We start from the raw sequence: 23548 nt of genomic DNA on the forward strand, positions 1-23548 counted from the left end.
CCCCTTTCCGCGGCAGCACATGGTTACCTACGATTCGGTGCAATTTTAAATGACGCCCTCACATTACCGGTGACAGCTGGCACATGGTGAACTTGCATTTGGTAGACTTTTCTTTAAATTAGAAAATATCGCTTACGATATCAACATACAAAAACGCTTAACGTTTAGATTAAAACATGAACTTGCAGCCAAATTTAGAATCAAAGCCTCCTGTAAACCCTGTACCATGACCAACCATAGCAGCAACACTGAGGTTGATCTTCTGTGCTTCTTCCTCCCAGATTTCCACAAGCCAGAAAGCATTGATCAAATACATGTGGTGGCAGAACACCAGGAAGGATTCAGCATATCAGATAAAACAGGATTTGCTGACTAAGAGGAACTCAGCAGACATTAGCAGAAAGTTGTTATTAATTCAGGCTACCAAGGCTTTACCAGATAAGTAGTTTAAAAGCTTGTGGTTTCAAATTCTACCATTAAAGCATAAGAGGTAGAAGAAATTGCTTCAGTGGATTTAGACACTGAAGATTTTTTTAAACTTCCTACAGAGTATTTTCCTTTTCTACCCTCGCCATCCTATCCCATTTCTCATAGATTACAGCACTGCTACTGTGTTTGTTTAATGAAGTTTACACAACATTATAGGTACTTGATTTAGCTGTCACAGCTACCATCTGTAATTAATCCTCCCAGGAGCTAGAACGCTGCACAGCTTGTTACTGCAAGCTGTGTTTCTAATGTGGTACAAGCTTATAACCTCCGTAATTCTGATCATGCATCAGTTTTATGCCATCATAACTTCTCTGCATTCATTTGGCCAGCCACACCAGCCAGGGGAGAACACGACCCACAGGGAAAGGCCGTAAACAGTAACAGCAGGCGGGAAGGAGTCCTTTCCTCTCTTTCCTTTCCTTTTTCTTCCCCTTCCCTTTTCCCAGAGTGAGAAATAAAGCAGCACAGAAATGATTTGACCATCTACGTTTGCAGACCACTTGTGCGTATTTTGCACAGGGCTGCTTCAGCAAGAGTTACGTGCAATCAAGACACAGCCTTTACTGCTGGAACAGCTGTGGTTTTTACCTTCTATTAACTTACGCACAGGAATATTAGTGAAGCAAAGAGACGAAATTATGGCACTTCACCCTCTCCTTCAGTGTGACATTAAAAAGTGGGTGAGATGAATACTACACCTTCTTCATGACACCGTCTGTGTGCTACCATACTTTTACAGATTTCATATCGAAATTCAGCTGGCCCATTTTTTAATGCAAGGAGGCCTGTGCTAGTTGACTTTGCTGAATAAATGAACTCTTGATTCTGGGCCAAAAGCTGCAATTTAAGCACAGCATAGCTTTAAGGGAAAAAAGCCAACCATGATTTAAAGATTTCTAGTGATTCAGAATAATTCATAGCACACCTCAGGAAATGGTTTCAATGATTCCCTATCTCACAGTAAAACTCTACCTAATTCCTAAGCTCAATTTATCTAGCTTTCATTTTCTGGCTACTTCATTTTCTTATGGACAGAAGAGTTTTATTTATAGGAATTTCTGTTCCCTCTGTAGCCTTCTACAAATCACCCCTTAACCTTCCCTTTGAGAAATGACGCAGACCGAGCTCAAGTCTTTTGTTACAAGGAATCATGCCTCTCCTCCAGATCCCCTCCATCCTTGGGCATCTCCCCAACATATCCCCCCCCCCCAACCCGGTGTCACTGAACGGTGAAAAAATCAGACTGGTATTCCTACAGCTGTCACAGAGATGCCGAATACCCAGTTAATATAACACCATTCCTCCTCAACTGTAAGCCCCTAATATTCACTAAGGAATTGTATCACCCCTTACCACTCAAGTGTTAATGCACCAGTTCCGAAATGCGTGACCTTGCCTCCGGCCATGCCGAAGCACACCTTTTTGCCTGAGTGTAGCCATCCTGCCGTGCCTCCCAAAATACCCATCAGGCAGGCCTCTTCTTCCAAGTTACCAACAAAACGTTCAAAGCTCACAAGTTAAACAACCAAGCCCGGTAGGCTCACGAGGCAGATGAACCGAACAGTTCTTTTAGACCATCCCACTAAATTTTAATCCATCCATCAGAACCCATGCTAACTTTATGTCAGCCTGGTTTCTTAAACAGGTCATCCAAAGGCACTTTAAACAAGAAAGCACACAAAAACTGCATTTCTCAAATCTGCCCTCTCCTGTATCTTACAGCCAAATTTATCAAAGCCACATTCATAGACACTTTTCTTTAGCAGCACACTTGAACTACTTAAACAATGAAATAAATTAAAATGCAAGTGTCCCTGAAGTGTGTTACCTTCTTTCACTGGGGAACAAATAAAGGAAAAAAGCTGGAGGAGTTTGTTCTTCGAGAAAAGGGAAGCGTGACCAGGTAGGAAACAGGTCAAATGCCGAATGCCTGAAGACCCCGAACATTTCTCCTCTAATTCATCCCTGCAGCCAGGTCTTTGGCAACAGAAACAAAAATGTGCAACCAGCCCTGGCCTCTGGTGCAAGATAAGAAGAAATGAATGCTTTTGTGGTAGGTTCCTAAGATAAACTATTATGCATGCCCAAAGGAGTCATGTGCAAACACGTTCATTGACTCCACACAATAAATCACTGCTTTCCAAAGCAAATCCAGCTTTGCGTTTCTAGTTCACAAATTTGGTTGAGACAAACAATGAGGAGCAACCCCTAAGCTTTTGAACCTCTCCATAGTTTGCTTGCTCAAACAAACTAGATTTCCTCTCCTTGGGGCTGGCAAATGATCCCAGGCTGGATAAATGCTTAATGCGAATGACATATGAAGGCTCAGAGACAAACTGCTTTCATTTACAGAGTCATTTCTAAACAGAAGAGCAGGCCTCCCTCTACACCGGTTTGAAAGGGACAGTTACTGCCCTCTGAAGCCACCGCAAGATGCTGGAACACCAACAAACACCTGAGTAAGGGGCTTTGCCAGAGCAGTACCTTGGTCTTTCTTGTCACAGAGGGACAGGAACAAAAAAAAAAAAAGATTCGAAGGGGAGAAAATCCGATGTTTCCCAGTCAGAAGAAACTAAGGCAGAGATAAAAAGCAATGTGCAGGAAGACCTCAGCTCTAATAAAACTTCCAAAGTGAAAATAACAAAATTGAGCATCTCTGCTTACAACGATGCAACTTTTACTAATAACTCTCATGTGCGTTACAGAGTTTGGGAGACCCAAATGGGCTCAGGGTCCTCTCAGCCTAAGTGCTCTGCACAAACAGCAACTCCCAGCTCGCATGATGGCCGCAGAGATAACCTAAAGCTGAGAGAAAGGCGGCCAGTTCAGCTGGGAGAGGAGCAGGGACTTTGCTCGGCTGCTGGCGGGGGTGTCAGTGACAGAGCCAAGGTGACAGCCAAAGGGTTTGCTTCTCTCCGGAGTACCTTCATCACCCAGCAACGGTGACATGTTTACCAGAGCTGGTCTCAATACTGAACCAAAAACTTTCAAATAAAAAACTTTTTGTAAACAAAAACCTTTCAACCTTTATGCACAACCTCTTTTGTTTGGACTGATAAATTCTGTAGGGTTTGGTTTTGGTTTTTTTAATGTTATTCCAAGGAACTACCCAAAACACTGCATTTACCAACAGTCACATTTCAGATTTTGTACACACAAAATAAGCTCAGCAACACATCTGGCAGAAAACAAACCTCCAGTAAACCTAAGGGCACAAAAATATAATCAATCACCTTTTTGATCGGCTTCCAGGTCGTTTTTTTAAAGGGTACGCACACCTTTCTCAAAAACCTGGCACATGATGCGCATACTTGCTTTTAACACTTCAAAGGTTCAGGATTGGTGCTCACCCCTACGCAAGTCAGCTGTTGTGCACAGCCCTGAGCCCTGGCTTTCGTTCACGCCAGACCCGCTCAGTTGGGAGCCACACTGGGAGCCCGGAGGACGAGAAACCTTTCAGTCCCCTTCACATCTGCAGAATGGGGTTCAGGACCTAAGTGACACACAGGCCTCAGATGCACCTTCTACAGAGAGGGCAGTTTCATCCATGAGGTGCTGCAGAACAGCTTTATGCAGTCAAAATACTCCCCAGAATCACCCAATAAAAGCTGGATTAGATGCAGCACCTACACATTTGGTCTTCAGGATGTTCAGCGTCCCCTGCTAAGCGTTTGACTGATTCCGGACACGGCTGTAGTGTTTGCAAAAGACATCCTGTCAAAAAGCTTACCTGAAGCCGAGTATCACGTCTCCTTCCCTCTGACAGGGCTTGTCTCAGAATTAATTCTGCACTGCAACGAAGGGTTCTGGGAATAAAAATCAGCTTTGGTGCTTTTGAATTCCCAGGTGTGCTAGCACCTTCTGACAGCAACCACATTGCACAGTTTTGGCTGGCAGGCAATTCAGCTTAATGGTGTTTTTTTTTTCAATCGTGTAACGGATGTCTGAAAGACAATTGCAAATCAGCTCACTGAGATGGTATTTCAGCGTCGATGCACAGAAAATACCCCTGGCTCTGCAGATGAACTCCTCCTAACACAGGTACACTTCTTAGAGGAATTCAGAACAAGAACTACTACAATGCTCTTTTATTGGTCTGTCTTCTACAGGACTAAAACTCTGGCCTCCACTGAGTGTGTAAAGTCCACGGGTGACAATGGAGATGCTTTTTCCTTCCCTAAGTCTGTAACAAAATCTGATAAAATTGCAAACGGGCTCCCGTAAACGTAGCTCTTCCAAAGTACTGAGCAAAAAAGTACAATGCCTGCAGGAACTTTTATTTATTCATATACATGCTTGTATTTAAAAGCCAGGAAAAACACTAGGAGAAACAGAATGGGAGAAGGGAAGGATCTCAGGAACTTACCTATTAAAAAAAAAAGGAAAAAAACCTTGTCACTGATAGATTTTAACTTCCTCTTCCCTGTTAAGGATAGCAAAAGACTCCAGCACACCAGTTACGCCGCATTGCTTTCATTTTAAGGTCACCATATGGACAACGTAGCCAATAACCTAGCAATTGGAACACAAGCAGACCAAAAGCTCATTAGAAAATCCTCTGGAAGTCTACGTAAAATGATGATTAAGAGAAAGGGGAAATGAAGGGGAGGGAAGACAGAAATGCCGTTTTCTTTGGATTCCTAAACCACCGTCTTCCAATTCCTTCAGACACATGGGGATCATCACCTTCCTAGCGACCAAATTGACTGTGCCAAGAAAAAAAAAAAAAAAAAAAAAACTCAATAAAAGACCTCATTTGACTTCTCAGCAGTCACAGCAACTGCCTTGCCAGGAAACAGAGACACCAACGCAAAGCAAAGCCAGGAGCTGTTCCCAGGGAAGCCAGAGGCAAAGCACGGATGGATTTCCAACACTCCAAGTGCCGGGGAAGGCAAGGATAATCGTGTTTGATTAGAGTAATTCCACTGAAACGACTGCAGAAACACGCGCAGAGCACCAAATACAGCCCTTTCTGTCAAATTCACACAGTCACAAGAACCCCGGCAAGACACGAACCGTACCCGTGCTGAGGACACCGGAGTGGGTGAAGGGAGGGCTCGTCAAACCACCCAACACCTTTGCTTCAAGGGCTCCCCTGCTCCAGCCTGGACTCCAGCCTCGGCACACACCATCAGCTCCAGCATTAATGCAGAGTACGGAGTAACTCGGATCTCAACGCGCACCAGTAGCTCACGGATGCTACTAGAAAAGGCAGAGGGGTAACAGCAAAAGCATCTCTCGAGGGAGTCCGGCCCACAACTCTCCATCTATGATCTACACGCAATCCCCAACACCCCTAATCTAACACAAGTGTCGATGTTGCTGCATCTGGCTTAACCTCAAGCTTTCAGGCACCCTGAATACTGCACAATGCCTACAAAAGCCCAGAGGATGTGAGCATTACGCTTTGCTCGTTAGTCTACTAAAACGCACATAACAATTGTTTTTGTATTCGGCAGCCGGCACAACGAAGCATTCCCCCAAGAGAGGGACTTGTTCATGGCACACAGAAGAAACACAGCACTGACTGGTTTAAGAAAATAACGAGTTGGCCCAAACCTACCAGTCAAGCTTTACAGCTGATGTCTTCACATGCACAGGGACAGCAAACAGCACAGAGAGGGAAGGGACAAATTAATGAATAACTTCTGTCATCCCTCCCAGCAGCTACACACCAGGGCAGCCTCCAAGTGAGATTGTATCCTGCAAGCGTACTGGTCATTGATTTGGGGAACACTCCCCCGCCCCCCCCCCCAAAAAAAAAGAATCCTAAACAGTTATCACCATGTCTCACTTCAAACCAGCCCACAAAAATGCTTAGTAAGCACAGGAGTAACACAGGGAACTGCCGTTCCCAACAGAGGGTTAGGGTGTCTGAAGATGGCCAAGTGAAGGGAATCTCAATTCCACCATCAGCACATCCACTTTAACGCCTTCCCCAAAGCCAGCTACCTCTGCAACCGCTTACTCGTATCCAACGCTACATCATTACTTGACTTCTCAAAGGAGCCAAAACTTCACACGTCAGGCCAAGATGAGGTAAGAACAAGAGACAGAGTAGCGCTTGGGCTCACTGCAAATCTCTCGCAAGTAAAGTTAAAACGTAAACCCATGCTCTCTTTGGAAAACACCAACTGGTAAACCAGTTGCCATTTTGCAGCCTTGCGTCACGTATTAAATAAGCTCAGTGGCTTGAAGGCCGCCTGCCAGCCTTAGGGTCAAATGCTCAGCTGGTAAAATGCCCAGCTCCACTGACATCAAAGCAGCTAAAGCCATTTCCAGTAGCTGAGGACCCAGCCCCCTGAAGCTGAAGAGTACGGGAATGTGGGCTCCCCAAATAGAAATATACCGATCACATTTCCAAAACTGACTCCGGCCTCACCTCCAGTTTCTCTGCAACACTGCAAACTGGCAAGTCTACAGTCACCATCTAAATCGCTCCGGCATCACTTTCCAGAGACTGAAAGATTAACAAAGAGATCAACTCTCCATGCCAGCACGGGGCGGATATTTCTCATTTTTCTGACCTGCCCAACAATCCTCACACAACCCCGCTCTGTCACTCCAGACAGATGCCGCTGTCAACACCGTCTCAGGGAGGCTTCCAAATATGAATGTCAACAAATCGTAGCTTTCTTGCTTCCACATCATCTTGCAGACAAGGGTCAGGGTAAGCCTATAACAAAAATAGTCCACTTCCACACTGCTGGGAGAGTGAATACCAGAAAGCATCCTCTGCACACAACACTACAAAGTTGTCTGGCACCCAGACCTGCACCAGATGAGTTATATCCTTTGAGAGATTACACAAATCAGAGCCTTAAAATTATACCCTTACAAGGCAGCGCTACCCCACCACAGGCTTCCTGCCACAGGAAAGGACTGTTCTCCCTCAGATGTCCTCCTCTCTCTGGTCCGTGATGCAGTCCCAGCACCGGTCGCTCCAACGGCCGTAAAAAACAGCCGACCTACAACATGAGTATTTGGGAACTCCCGATCAGGGATAACAGGAAAGGCCACAGTCCCAGTGAACCAGCCACCACTCAACTCGGGGATTTCCCTGGGAGGAAGCAAGTTCTGCAACGCAAAGCCAGCCTCTACATCAACCCGTTCTTAGCTGCGGCAGGAGTGGGAAGGGACATAATGCAGCCAGGAGGGAACGAAATCCTTACCCAGCTCTCAGCTTAGATGCCCTTAGATGGCTTTAACCTAAACCCAGGTAAATCACTGTCTTCCTCTACAAACCTGGTATCCTTTCCTATAATCCTGTCACGCATTTGGACGGAGGTGCTGAGTTCAGCCCACTTGTCGATTTGCTTGCACAGACTGGTCTGGAACGCCACAGAAATTAGACTACTCCAGAACAGAAAGAAAACTTTCTTTAGAAAACTTAAAGCTCCCAGATGCATTCTTTATCACGTTACAGTAAAACAAGAGGTTATAAGCAGAGCTCCCTGGAACTAAGTGTAAGCTGAAACGTGTCTCTCTTTTTACAGCTCTCATAGCTAACGTACGCGGTTTCCATTGCAGAAAAGCACAGCGGTGACACTTACGGCACTCTTAATTATATTAAATATCTAAAGCCTTTAAAATATTGGTGTAACCATCTAAAGAGGGAAAGGCTCAATTACCAAGGTTATTCTTTCCTATTTCATCTAACTAAGAATAGCCATTAAGAGGTTGTTCTACAAGATGTGATGGATTTAACCAGATGCTCTCATCATTTCTACCGCAGTGCTTGAAAAAAAAATAGCTTCTATAAATACACTAAAAAGCCAATGAATTACAGAAGCATGAAATGACTTCAGTAAGGTTAAAAACATGCTGGCATCATACAGAACGCACTGAAAATATTAAGTATAGAGACCTCATTGCAGCTCTTACATAGACAGCACGACCGCTGATTTTAACAAGGAGGTTACTTATTGAAGCTGCCATATAAGGAATTATCGTCTCCTCAGTCTGAACATGTGGACTGATCAGCTATTTGTAGAGGCTAAAGAAGGCATCTGTGTAAACAGAACGCGGGGTAAAAGATATGACCTTGAAGATCAGATCAGCCCCCTTGCTGGTACCTGCAAAACAAAATACGTATTCACATACAAGCCTAAAAGGAGGGAAATGATCGTATATGAACAAACTGCTGCAGTCCACTGTGCTAGACTTTAATATTAGAGAAGGGTCTAATAAACCACACCTAACCTATCAAAGAATTGTTAAGCTTCTGAATTGAAACAAGCCTAACAGATAGGCTGAGTTCACTTTCTAAACCAGAGATGTCTGCATCCTGCATATTCTTAACAAAGCCACAGGCTCAAAAGCATCAAGCACTGCTTGCTGATACCTTGCTGATAAGCAGTGGAAGCCCAGCAAAAATATTCTGCTTAGAAAGCATCATTCCCAATTTATTTTTGATACTAATGCTTCCTATTTTTAGTAGGGAAATCAACATCACAATAATAATAAAAAAAATGCTGATGAGAGGGCTTCATATTACAAATCAATGCCTCTGACAGCCTGGACGGGTACGTACAGCGTGCACAGCAGGCAGCCACATCCAACTACTACTAGACCGAAATGCCGTGCCAAGTGGAGAACTGGAGAGCACACAGGATGCTCATCATAGCAGGAAAAGCGGCTTAACCCCACAGCCCGCTCCTAAGATGCAAAATATCACGGATGACTCCTTTTCCTAGGGATTTCAAGAGGCTTGCCTCTGATCTCACAGATATTTCTCTGCCTGAGGCGAGAAGGAGAACTGACACTCACTCTTACATCTTGTGAGCTTAGATCTTCCCCCACAAAAAGGTATTTATGCTTTGCACTAAGGGCAGGTCGGGGAGATGGAAGTATCTGTGGTAATTCCAGCACACTCCTCTCCAAAGCATGAAGAGATGCAGAGGTCTCACCGCTCTTCTACAACCAGCAAACCCTTCTGAAACTCACCAAAAAGGATCCCGTGCCCTTATGGGGCCAGGCTGTCGCTAAAATGACTAAAAGAAACCCTATGTTGCACAATACCAAAGCAGGACAGACAGGGTTGTTAAGCCGTATCATCTTCCAAAAGAAACAGTAGGATCAGTGTTGTCTTAATTAAGTCTGCTTGGAAGAATCAAAGTATTAATGGACTAGACAGAAAAAAACCCTAACATGACAGAGGTAAATCATTTTGAACTCAGTTCTACTTTTTACCACGCCAACGTCTCTCAGCTACCCTGTGTCATCATGGATGCGCCCTCATTTTACTTTGTCAATCACACATCACATAGGTCGGATCACTCGCTGGATTACACTCAAGCATCTAAAAACCTCTTAGGAAGTAAAATTACGGCATTTTAAAAAAAAACCACGGCAAAACACTACACTGCAGTCATGCCCAAACTTCTGCAGTTGCAAGATGTACTGCTGTTAGGTAACAGGGCCTACAGCGACCTCCATTTATGGCCACCAACAGAGGGTCTCGACGGGAAACCTCCGCATTATGTTACGTACCACAGCGTCACCTACAACTTGCCCGAGATTAACAGGATTACGATGATAACATTCCGCTTAAACCAGAAAAGGTACAGACCCGTGCCAGAACACGGCACACGCCGTTGATGAAACACAGAAAAGACGAAGGTCTGCAGCTCTCCAACATACCACACTTGCGTCCTCCTTCTTATAGGAAGTGGGGCTGCCTTCTCATTTAAAAACCTGCCGAGGCGAAACACAGCTCCGTGTGCCACAGCACGATTTAACCGTGCTTCCAGCACAATGCCTTACTATTCCTTTCAGTGCTTTGCCCGTCATTTCTAGCAGAAAAGCCAAGACGTTTCTGCTAATGTTTACATTCTCAAAACAAAGTGTGCAACCTACGATTCCGCACTCAATCAGTCTGACAGCCCTGAGTTTCCCTAAGCCCACGTGTGATGACAGACGAGGCACACGCACTGACTACACATACGAAGCGCTCACGGGCGTAGGGAGCGCGTTATGGACTATTTAAGTCTCTCTTGCCCTGTAACACTGCATCTCAGTTCTTCTCTGGTCTGTTACCAAGCTTTGTTCATGATAAGCACATAAGGAGATTTCACTTTCCTTGCCACGGTAACGCAAAGTTAAATTCTGCGACAAATTCTGCTCAATTTATATTTGACTGTATCTCAATGAGTTCCATTTTATCTAATACAATGTCTCCAGATGTCTTTGAAAGTAACGTATTAGACTTTGTTTTGTCCTAAGGATTTCATTAAATTTTAAACAGATTTTCACCAAGTTCATTGTTTCATTCTGAGAATCTTTATTTTAAATAAAACGTGGAAGAGAGACTTAAGACTTACTCCTTAGGTCACTCAATGGAAGCACATCATCCGCTTTTGCTTTGGAAGGTTTCCCCACAACCGGAGATTGAGGCACTTTCAGGTTCCCTTTCCATAAGCATGATGATGCCACAGTTTCACTGAGAAATTGAGATAGAAAGGAGTAGATACCATTTTTATGTGCCTCCAATTTAAAATCAAACCTAGGTTTTCAAAATGGAACACTTAAAAAATTCCAATTCCTTAAATAAAAAAAAATCCACTGGAATAAAATGTAGCAAGTTACCTTTACTCTGTAATATTGAGAATTTAACTGTAAATTAACTCCTTAAATACTCAAGAAAATCAGGCTTTTTACGTATCTAGAAGAATCTATAAAATGGCAAAAAATGTGGGAAAGAAATTTCTAACAAGTTTGCTCATGTTTTCACCTGAAACCACTCTACCAGGCTCAATGCACAAAAGGATTTACTGCGTCCACAACTCAGAACTGGCTATTAGTGTGTCAGTAATGACAACTCTGTCTAAATCAGCGTAGGTTTTGAAGGTCATAACTAAACAACCAACCCTGTATTTCCTCTGAAAATACGAATATTCATGAACCACAAAAGAACACCTGACTTACAGTGTATCGGTCTCGGGCCGGCTAAGCAGCCAAAAGTAATTATTCCCACAGGACTGTGACCAAATCTATTAATGCAGGACAACAGATGAATTCCCAGGAAATGAAAGGGTTAAAATTTTCAGGGAGACTACATTCCCATTAGAAGTGAGATTTCTCGTTTGATAACTGAGATAAATAAAAGGGCATGGGTATAGCTGCAAGGTCCAAAATTTCTCATCTTTGTCATCTCGCTGCAAGACCTTAACTTTCAGCTCCCGTGGATGTCACTGAAAATTTATGCTCAGTATCGAACAAATTAAAACTTCCCAATGTTGAGCCTGCAAAAAGTTTAATTCTGATCTCCATAAAACACACAGGAAGCAGTTTATGAAACTTCTTAAATTTTTTGAGTAATGAAACACCTGGCTTATAATTCTTCAAATTAATACAGGAAGAAATCATGTTCAGGATATATCACTTGGGGGAGGAGGGAGAGCTTTTTTCCCCTCGCTGATCCTCAGAAACACAACCTGAAAATGCCTAGGACTCTCCCTTAGCTGTAGTATTCCAGCTGGTAATATAAAGACACTTCTGATGCTGAGCTCGCGGGGTTAGTTAGAGGATTCATTACCGAATGCCTCTGAAGTAGCTATAATGATTACAAAATCGAGTAAGCACCGAGTATTTTATCCTAACGGGTCTCCTTAATCGATGGCTCAACAATAAATCACAGCACTAGGAGAATTACAGTGGTCTTCCAATGGAAGTCTGTTGTATGTACTCCCACTAGAAGCTATTTAATATGCATGGCAGAAACACAGACGTCCTAGCATCACAAACTGCAGAGCATCGCAGCATCACGTGCCTCTCTTTACAGCCGCTTTTAAGGCTGACAGATCTGAGCAGTGATATAAAAGCAACGCACCCATCTGGAAGAGCTTCATATTTGGCATTTTTTCCATCTTTTATACGGCTTCCTGAAAGCACCAAGGAATATTTTAGGCTCCTTGTGAAATTCAGCAGTTACAATAGCAACAACTGGAAAGCTAACGTTTACTGAAAAGGCTCAGAGAATTATTTATCCTGGGCAACTTTGAATCAACTGATTTATCAAGCCTGTGCAACAACTATAACGGTAAGGGGATTTCATACTGGCATTTTTGATGGGGACGTGACTTAATCAAAAGAAAAAAAAGGGAAAAAGAAACACTTGAAAACAACCTGGAAGATAAGAAATGGCACATGGGACCACTGTCCGGACACAGTAGTCCAACTTTGCCTAAGGTTTATGATTGAATAGAACACCAGTAATCTATTTCAAAAGACTGAGCAGATGTGCACCAGTTCCTCATAACTTCTTCGCCCAAGATGTTTTGAGGACGAAGAACAAGGTCTCGAACATGTCCTGGGCTGGCAAACGTGCAAGTGTAGCCAGCTAGTATATATTATACTAGTGGTGCTAGTATATATTATACTAGTATAGAGCAAAGCTGCCTCTCCTACGAGCTCCAAGGAGCAGACAGAACTCCCACAAATTCCCCCTGTCGGCAGCCTTTCTCCATAGCTTCTGCTGTTTCTCCCAGCTGCCTCCCTCACAGCACACCTAAAGGAACGGGACACACATTTCTAGGCTTTGCCAGTTCAGATAGTTCTGCTTTGAACTCGCCCTGAACCAGAGCGTGCCAAGTCCTGCTTTTCAATACTAAAGGCCTCTTTTTGCTGCCTACGGGACTATTCAGCTACCCAGATGCAAAGCTCAACCTTAATAGACTTGTCCGGTATTTTGAGAGTCAGTTGAAAAGATCACATCCAAACTATCTCTGATAGATTCGGTGTCATTTTGTGTTATACAGATCCATCTAAAGCAGGCTGTTTCATTTATCCTGACTCATTTTCCTGTCAACTCATACCGTACCGCAATGAGACAGAAAGCTGTTTATATGGGAAGGACAGAAGAAATTCAGTCTGTACTAACAAACAGTTTCTTCTCCATTTCTAAACAAAACCAGCTCCGTTTAGGTTTATTTTTCTCTACAGAGGGAGAAAGTTCCTTGCTGATACATACTAGTAGCTTCAACGTTTCTATCTAAAAGTTAAGATTAGGATTTTCCTATACCCTTACTAGAGGACAGTGCTCGGTTTCCAGTCAATGCCAACAAGAATTGGGGAGCCACTTTCCTCACGTACCTTACAAATTCAATCCAAAAGTTCTTTGGGGGTCATCAAAAATGTACAAAGTTCCATCAGTTCCTGGCAGTCATATCCAGGGCCAATTATTTTTCAAATTACCAAAAAAATCCTAGCACAAAATTCCTCGGTAAGATGCCCAGTGCCACCCCAAAGATAACTTTCACAGGTGTGATAAAAACCTCTGATAACTAGCATTACAATAGAAATTAAAAGCACTGACAGAATCCAGAGCTGCCGGAAAAAGATGCATTCTTACAATGCAAAGCAATTCCGTGTTTATCTTCTAAGGCGCCCTGCAGCAAGCAGCGTCAGGGTGGAATTCCAGTTGCCTGCAGAATTTAAGTAAGCCGCCTGCCCAACTCCACCGAGCACCCAGGTGACCGCAGAAGAAGGAGACGAGCCATTACTGTTATCACATTAGAAGCGAGCCTTGTCTCCCACAGAAAGGGTGTTAGGGTTATTTTCCTCTTGGCATCATTTCTGGTTTTACCTATTAGATCAAATGAAACAGTCAAAACCAATTTTGCTTCTCCACTAGGAGATATCGCGTGGCAGATGCCCCCCGAAAACCACACTGGTGTTTACAGTATCTTTTTCAGATTCGGTATCTGACAGCCCCCTTCCAGGAGAAAACCAACATTAGAAGAAAACAGCCCAAGTTCCCAGATGCCAACAGCCTTCAGTGGGACTTGCCCACACCTGTACAGAGTGATACACGGAGAGAATCTATGTGTATTGAGGAAGCAGAAAGAACATCTCAGACACACACATTAGGGCAATTGCTTGCTCCAGCGAGACACAGCAAATAAAGCAAGCAAACATCCCAAGTTCTTTCGCTAAAGTGATCCATTCTCCAAGCACAGAAACTGCCAGACAAATCTCCTTTCTCCCTTCAGGGAGCAGTAAACCTCTCCCTACCATCTGCTGGGCGCAGGACGCACCTACGTGCCATCGCAGCGTATGCTGTGGTCACAGTAACCCAACAATCCTGTACCCCATATGCCAACGAGAAAAACATATGCAAAGACACCGCTGCCTCACGGGGACTGGCAAGCGTGCGTGCTAGCTGAAAACTGAGACTGAAGACAGACTTGCTCTTATACCTCTAGCTGGAGGTGACATCCCTCGCCTTCCTTCGGCTATGAGCAAGTGAGCTTAATTTGGTGGGCTCCTTTTGTGACAGCACACTTTCAAATTTCTTTCCAATACACAACCTTTTTGTTTCTTTTCCAACACAAAATAGGAAACACAAATTCTCCCGACTTTTCTGCTCCAGCCTTCTGGCTTCATTTTCTCTCCCCTAAAGCTACTGATGTACACGTATATTCAGTGTGTAAACACCACTTCTGTAAAACGTTGTCTGAGGATAATTAAAACGATATTGACTTTCTCGACCAGTTCAAAGACCTTTAAAAGTCATCTGATGAACATTAACATTATGTTCCTGGAAGATGAGTACAGATTTTTGAGTAGCCCATAAAAACAGCAAGATGATCGTCTCCAGAACTGTGCCCCACCAGGTGATTTCTGCAGCTTTGAATTATTGCGCTGAAGAGAGGGAAAATCAGGTTTCGAGCGAGCTGTCGTTTACCACTCACACAAGAAAGTAGAAAAGAAAAGCACGGGCTGATTGTTCAAAACAAAAGTCACATTTGACGCAGAAAGATACAATGAAACCCCTTCTGGAAAACAGGCTATGACTTCCAACCCGAACACTCTCTCGCCTCTTCTGCTTGTGGCACGCAGATCTGCCGCTGCCCGGCACAACCGAAAGGCCCTCGGAGGTAAAGGGGCCAAGTCTCGTGTACTTGTATGTGCACCTAAACCCTCCCCGACTAACCCTACTGAACAAAACTGCTTCTCACCCAAACTGCAGACATCACTGCTCCACAAAGAACGGCGTTGACTTACGCTTTCGTAAGCGCCACGAGAATGTAATAAATCTATAATGAGTACCGTTTTCCATTTCTGCTTGTATCATATAACCCACCATGGAGACAGCTATTTTATTTCCTCCCAACATTTTCATCAGCTGTGGGACACTGCTTCCAACCCCAAGGCCGGCGCCCGCGCTCCCAAACCAAGAATAGGAAAGTTTTCAATGCAAGGCAGGTTAGGCACACACACCAGTATGACACTGGTTTCTTGCCAATTTCAGCCCAGTGAGAAACTGCATTTGAGGCGGGTCCCCAGGTAACGTGAGCTGTCACCTTTCTATACCTACATTACTTTGCACTATCCACACGTCTCAACTTTTAATGCGTTACAGGCTTTTTCCACTGGCAAAACCAGATTTCTGTCATTTTTCTTACCAATTAAGATGACATCGCAACCCCTACTGTAAAGAGAAAATGCAAATGGAAAACCTGATCAAGGTTTTGACAGGGTTGAGGAGAGGGAAGGAATGAGGAAGTGACCTAGCAAAGGAAAAAAGGAATTTTTCATCCTGGGAATTTAAAAAGGAAAAGGAAGTGACAAATTACAAGACGTTATTTCCTAAAAAAGGCTCTTCTAATGCATCTGGAAAGATGGAAGGCACAATGACTTGTGAAATTCATAAATGATGGGTAATTGTTAAATTGTTGTCCTGGTGAATGAACCCATGAGAAATCCAGCATCTCCTGCCAAGGCGCTCGCACATAGCTCCTGTAACTGTGTTATTAAATGTTAATCATCTACTTAAGTCAGTGTTCGCGGATGAACAGCTACCATCCAGGAAGATCACTGGAACGGAAAATGTGGAACAGGGCAGCTGTTGTAAAGACCCTGATCTCCAAACAAGACTGACGCCAGATCACCTCCCACGACACGGTGAAGATTAAAGCACGAGTCTTTCACCAGCCGGGACAGAGGACGGAGAGGAAAGACCCCTGAAGCAGAATATGACAGCCAGCAGGCGCTCGTACCTTCAAGGAAAAAAAACCCACAGACTGCAGAAGGTCATTGTGGACAGCTCAGAGTCTCCGATTAAAGACCAAAAGCCCCACAACCCATAGAATCGTCTCGTTTAGTTTATTAATTTGTCCATGTTTCTTCTGTGGTATCTAAAGTAAAGATGAGTTGTTTCAAAACCTCTTTTTGCCACAAACACCACGTGTGCCTGAATGTTTAGAAAGAGCACCCCCAGGTTCAAACCCAGGGCCACAGGCTGTTCTGAAACACGCGCAGACAACCGAGGAGGACCCTGACCTCACCGCTGGGCCCTGGCCTGCTAGAATATGAGATCCCATTTACAGAGAGAAAAAGAACAATTTCTGCCCAGCAAATGTACCATGAGACAGACAGACATTTACATATGCACAGAAGAGTTGAGGAGGGAACTGGATGAAAAATTTACTGTACTTGCAGCCCACTGCGGAAAGACCTTTGAAATACCTATCTCAGGTAAGTATGGCAGATAAATCATCTCAGGGTAAGCAAAGACACCAGCTTTGTGCTTCAGTTGCATCAGGTTAAATGTTAAGGCACAGTTCTCAATGTAAACAGGTCTGCCTCACCACTGCTTGGGTGTTTCATGAAAAGGGACATGGCAGCGCCTGGAGAAACCAGGAGGGTGCCCTGCAGATGCAACTTGCTGCTCCCAGACCCAGGGGCTGCGGGGACCTAAACTCCTGCCCAGCTCCGAGCACAGGGAGAATGGGAAGATGCTGCTTCTGCGAGACCACCAACAGGTCCAAGCTGTAGGAGAAAAGTGCCTGGTCCCAGAGACAGGGCGAGCCCAGCCACCCTCTGTCCCTTTCCCCGTCCCTGCATTTATCTGCATCCATTACAGGGCAATTTACAGGCAGCTGTTGGAACAAAGTTTGTGTTGTATGAATTAGTCTTTCATATTATGAAAGTTACAACTTGCGTCAGTTGCTGCTTTTTTCACTGAAGCACAGATCTAGCAAGCAAGAGCATTTACCCTTCCACAGGCAAAGCCACAGTTCGTTTCTGACGCATCAATACCCTCACAGCACTCCTGAAATGTGAAAACCTCTGAAAGACAACAGCCCATAGAGTTGTCCAAGTGCTCTGGCTCAGGGCTCCGGTTTTCCAACTCAAGTGTCCTTCACCTCTGCTTACAGTAGGGCAGGGGCAGATCCTGCTGGGTTTTTAAGACATTTTAACACCCAACTCTCAGCACTTCCTCATTTAGCAATTTTTAACAGAGCTTATAGTTGTTCAAGGACGTTAGAGCTCCACCGAACTTCTTTTCAGACGTTAAAGTGAAAAAGGAATGGAAAATAACCTCTGATATGCAAACTGTACTGGTTGCCTGTATGTACTATGGCAAACCCTTATATTGAGATATACAACTAACAAGACTAAGTTCTCAAATTTTTATTATGTGTTATTTGGTATTCAGAACAAGTTTCAAGTTGCTACAAAACAAAACAAATGTGATAATTCTAGAACATGCCACCTCTCAGCTATGCTACCAGTGTTGTGTTTCCTTATAAAAATAAGAGTTCATTTTCTGAACAAAAAAAATGACATTTCGAAGTCTTCTCTATGAGAGCCACTAACAAATAAAAGAAGAATTATTACATATTAAAACGTGTGCCTTGGTGCACAAAAAAAAAATCATAACTGATTAAGAGACAAGAATTCTCTGCATCCTCAGGACAATAAACTGCATCTTAGATCTAAGCTTCTTTTACCTGGTACCATGAAATAAAGAGCCTACCCCCATTCCTCTAAATTCTACTGTTACTTTCAAGGAACACAAAGAAGGCACATACATGCAGCACATGCTTTATTCAAAAAACACTTTTGTCTTTATGTTTGCTCTTCAGTTGATCTCAGCTTTCTGAAACCCACAAGCGGAAGGGATTTCCTACAGGAGAAGCATCTCATTATTATATTAATAAACCCGAACTGCATACCATTCGTGTCAATTGAGAGGTCTATTTTCCATCACCTTGCACTTCCATTCAGAGCCACACAAAGCAAGGATAAGTTGGACATCAAGCCCTACACACTGCATAAAACAATTATTCAGTGTTACGCACTTGCTCTAAACAGGCTTGAAAGGCTGCACAACAGCACTGCAGAATCAGGCCCCTGCTGCACCAAAATGCCCCCAGTCTTTCCATCGCTACTCTTGGAAGTCCTGGAAGAGTCAGGGCATCTAATTGTATCTGTTCAACAAATAAAAATCATCATATATAGGATATTAGTCAACTCACGTCTACAAGAACACGTCTACCCTGCAACAGCAGGAAAAAGCAACCTCGATCTTGCACACCTCCAAGACAAGTAACTCATGACCTCCCTACTACTCACGTCAACGTGGGAGACCGCAGAAAGGCAAATCAAGAGTGCGGACTGCAGGCTGCTCAAGGAGGAACGCCCCCAGCAAACTGGATAAAATCACAGCGTTCTGTGAAAAGCTCATTTGAACATTATACAGAAGGGAGATTCATGCTGCTGTAAACCAGAGTTTATAGCTACCAAGTGTTATAGGCATGTTATAAACAGAAATTTATACTTTTGTTCCCTGGTGGAGTTGAGGACGTACCCGCAGGCTAGAGTAGTGGCATTTAAATCACATTATTTAAACAAAAAAAAAAAAAAAAGAAAAAAACAAAACCATTTTGACCATTGTAAAAATTAGCAAGCCAAACCTTCAACTGAAATCTTCAATTCTGATCTAATTTTTCAATAGTAACTTATCTTTCTAAAGAAATTGAAGTGAAGCTCATTTTCCATTGCTAATTTGAAACGTTCCCTAGCCAGAAGTGCTCTGCACCTGCTAACATTTATAATAGTCACTAAATTTATTCAGAATAGAAGCTAGAGTAGGAGATTTAAAATTTTGAAAAAAATGCATTTTCTATTTATTCTATTTCCCCTTTCATTTCTGACTCAGCACAAACTACAGATGGAAACAGAACTCTGATTTTAAAAGCATAAAAAATCAGGTTTTCTTTAAAATTCTGACAACAAAATGTACACACGTAACTGCAAGACGTTATCAGGTTTATCAGAAAATTTAAAGGGATACTTTTTTATTGAACAAGAATGTGTTACATGCAGTCAGTCCCATCAGATACTCTAAATTTTTTTATTGTCACAAATATCAAACTTTTCGCATCAACGTTTTCATGCACTTCTTCCTTCAGACACAGAACTCGAAACTAGTACTTTGTTTCTCCGCTCTGATTACACTTGCCACTGAAATGAGCTAAATAAGCCCAACTTAATTATGTAAAAAAGGTCTCTGAAGCTGAGCACGCAGCTGCCCTCCAGCACAACACAGCTCCATGCCTCCACTATTTTATCTCCTTATCTTTTGCTGGTGTTCTCCCCTATCAGTCCAGCTCCTTCTAAGTGTTTATAAAAAATTACAGTTAATGCATATATTAAGTTGATGATCTGATTTACAATAAACCTGATGGAAGTTCTATTTTATACAATAGATATCTGTCAACATGCGATTTTTTTGTTTCTATTATTATTTTGTGACCTCTACCATTACTGACTGTAGAGCAGAATTAAAAAGACGAAAAGCTGAACGATCTAAAGAGCAACAACAACTCTTTTTTTTCCTTTTCTGGAAAAGGTATGTTGCTCTTTTGACTGACTGCTAAACCCAAAGTCTCTTCTTTTAAGATGGTCAAGTCAACTAAGCATTTCAATTAGCCTGAATCCTTTTTCAGGCAGTTTCATAAGGAAAAAGGGAAGCAAAATTTTTGCTAGAAGCACAAGTATGGTACCATTCATCGTGGATTAAGTTAAGGCTTTTTATTCTGTTCATCATTTTCACTTAAACTCCACGATTAAAAACATTTCCTTTCAAGAAAAGCTGCTTGGCCTGTTTGATGTTTTGTAGTGTTAAAAGCGCCCCATATGTGTCTCGTGAAACTTCCAAAGGAATCTGCCAGTCCAGAAATTCATCCTCACATGCATTACCAGCAGCTGTTACAACAGACAATGTCCATGTTTTAACACAGGAAAAATAAAAATTCAATGGAGATTGTTCAGCTGGACTTGTCCTTCCTTCTTGCAGCATGCACCAGACATGAAGCATCATTTATCAAGTCACACTTTCCATTTAAACCAACTCCCACCTTAATTCACAGCCCCGTGCTCCCCCTCCCCTTCTCCCAGGGCTCAAAAGTCTTCTTGGCACAAGCCAGCTGGTAGAAAGACGCAGACATGGACTTGATCAATACCTCCCCCACACATCTACTTTAATTGTGGCATGAATGTCTCCTCATCCCCACCTACACTACCCTCCAGCTAAAAAAACAATTATAATGTGTATTTTCTTCTTTGCTAAGTAAACGAAGCGGCTGCACTGGTTGCGTGGATCCGAAAACTCCCTCAAAGGTGAAGGCAGAGGAGCACAAATCTCCGCAGCACAGCTGGAAATCAAACAGACAGATGTGTTTTTCCTCAGAGGAAACACATGAACACAAGCTGACCCCTGATATACAAGCAGCTAAGTCAGTCAAGCAAGATGCAGAACTTCTGCAGCGTTAACAATTCAAGCAACTCTGCAGTGCTGGCTTCCGCTACACTTAAGTGTTTGATTTATACACCAAGTATTTCTCAAGTGACTTCAGAGTTTGGGTTTGCAGCAGAAGCGCGCAAGACAGCCAAATGCCATAAAGCAAGACTTGCAGCGCATCGCATTCCCACAATAACCCAGCAAAAGCTCACCTGCAACTACTTGCACATGAAACATTGAGGAAAACCCTGAATAACAAGAGACACTGAAAGGCAACTGTTTCTAGCCGTAGTTTAAGACACAAAAAAGATTCTATGGCTTTCTCTTGGAGGTTGTCAACAGCTCTATTAGTGCCACAGGCATACTGTGATGCTGCCACTCCAGGTGAAAGCCATCAGGCGAGGCTGCAGTGTTTGGCCCAATGCCTTCTTGTCATTCAGAAAAGCTTTCTATTCAGGGAGTAAATGGTTTGTAAGCAAACACACCCAGAAGGCACAATCCTCCTCCGGAACAGATTCTATTGAGATGACATACTTGGCTTGCAGTTTGTCCCGTCCCTGGCATTTCTTCACTGAACACGTTCTTTTATGTGCAACTTTCCAAAGTCACATACAAATGCTGAAACCACAAAATTATCCCCCAGTCTGCTTCTCTGCTCCCCTCTGGGCACATGGCAGCACCCCCACAGACAAATTCTGCTGTCACATCCATCCATGCTCTCTTATGTCAGGGCCCCAGAATTGTAAAACTCAGTTTAACCCACGATGCAGCCAACAGCAGACAAGACCAGCAAGGGAAGCTCAAACCAGAGCTCCAGTACTGCTGCACACAGTAGCTTCCCTTCAGCTCTGCTGCAACAGACATGAGCAGGCACACAGCTGGGCTGGGACGTGGCCTTCCCTTACACACGGGTTACACCACAACTCATGATACTCACTTATAAAACCTGAGGCTGTTCCATGTTACCACCAGCTTCCTCCTCCTGGTACTATAATCAAGGTATGAAGGCTCCTTTTGCAGCTGCTGCATGCACAAGAGGCTTCAGTACCTTCTGAAGAAATAATTGTCTATCTGTTCCTCTTTGTCTCCCCTGCCCAGCTTCTTGCCTCTCACCTTGTCTACAGACTTAAAAGGAACGAGTCAATAAAGTAAGAGCAACATGATGAGGTTCAAGTCTGAGAGCAGCTACACTTGGAGGCTGAGTAATGGTTTAGGAAACAGACCAAAGCTGTTCTTGGCTCTAGTAAAGGCGGCTTCATTCATCCTACCAAATAAACAAACCCAACTCAAAAGGACTGAAATTGTCACAGGAGCGCCATTTTTGTCCCATTCCATAGATTATTCTGTCCATGTTAGCATAACCATATCTGTTTTGGAAAGACAGATAGTGAGAGATGCCCTTGTTTACAGAGGGAGAACAAAAAAGGCCAGCGAACACAGCTCCCACCAGTCTTACTGGAAAAATTAAACAGCACAACACAGGTTACAGGCAGAATAGGCTTTTGCTTTTCCTCATGATCCGGGATGAAGGAGAAAAACACAATTGTGTTCATCAAAACGACAGCGTAACAGATAGGAAATGTCAACTTGCACCTCCAGAATCCCAAACCGGCGATTCAGAAAGATCCTCTTCCCCTCCTCCAGTAAACGCAGCTGTGCCAGCAAAGCCATGAGGCAATAGCTCCCAGTCTTCATCTGTCAGCCAGCCGCATCAATGCTTTACAACCACCAAATTTAACAAACAGAGCAAGTGTCTCGCACGTGCATCTTCAGATTTCCAATTTTTTTAATACAGTGTTCATTCTGAAGCCAGGGAAACTGCAGGAAATGAAACGATGGCAGCGGCCAGACTGCTGTTCTTGTCACCTTCCACTTCAAAACTGACCTTTCTGAGACAGTGGCCCTCCACAAAGATAACACGAGCTCCACAGCTCTGTCACAGCTCTCTGCCACCAACCCACAAGTACTAACTGCCTTGAAATCACTCATACGCTACCTCTACCATTTGATTTCTATCAAACTAAACTGAGCCAGCTCCCATACTGCTGTCGAGAGTGGCACAAACCGGAGAATGAAACAAATCCTAATAAAGGTTCTTTTCCATCTGTAATTTCCACAGTTGCCTGTGCAGTTCCTGCTTTCTCAGAGAAAAGAGTCACCCGAAGAAACACGTGAAGCAGAGGAAAATGCACCTAGCCCACCTGTTTGGTGCACTGCATGTGATATTTTCCGCATCCGAGTCAGAAACCATACGGCTTTAGTACCTGTTCCGACATTGCCAGCTGAAGCCACAGAGCCTGCCCTTTGACCTATATTCAATTCCAGACAATAATCAAAAGTTGTGACATTAGTGCCTATGAAATAGAAGAAACACCAAAATACTCATGGAAAAGCAAGCAAAGGCCTGCTCCCGCAGCAAACATCTCTCAGACAGGAAAGCAGGCACATCTTCAGACGTGACAGGTCCTCGTTCCAAGAAGGACGAGCTTGAGTTGTTCCAGTTTTACTTGATTATAAATGCCA

General features: G+C 43.5%; 1 protein-coding gene across 2 annotated transcripts in view; it reads right to left on the reverse strand.

The window, feature by feature from the left end:
* The window catches only part of FRAS1 (Fraser extracellular matrix complex subunit 1), a 171233-nt gene that overhangs the window by 142056 nt on the left and 5629 nt on the right, over nucleotides 1-23548 (reverse strand). Inside the window, exon 1 of one of the 2 annotated variants that reach the window (XM_087736405.1) lies at nucleotides 4223-4384. The exons of the other annotated variant lie outside the window; for it this stretch is intronic. Coding sequence (XP_087592531.1) covers nucleotides 4223-4369 — 147 coding nt within the window. The 5' untranslated portion in view covers nucleotides 4370-4384. Of the gene's footprint in view, nucleotides 1-4222; nucleotides 4385-23548 lie in introns of those variants that run through there. 2 annotated transcript variants of the gene reach the window in all.

Source organism: Nipponia nippon, unplaced genomic scaffold (genome assembly GCF_047370975.1).
Source record: "Nipponia nippon isolate SJK-2023a ecotype South Korea unplaced genomic scaffold, ASM4737097v1 scaffold_6, whole genome shotgun sequence".
NCBI classification, from domain to species: Eukaryota; Metazoa; Chordata; class Aves; order Pelecaniformes; family Threskiornithidae; genus Nipponia; species Nipponia nippon.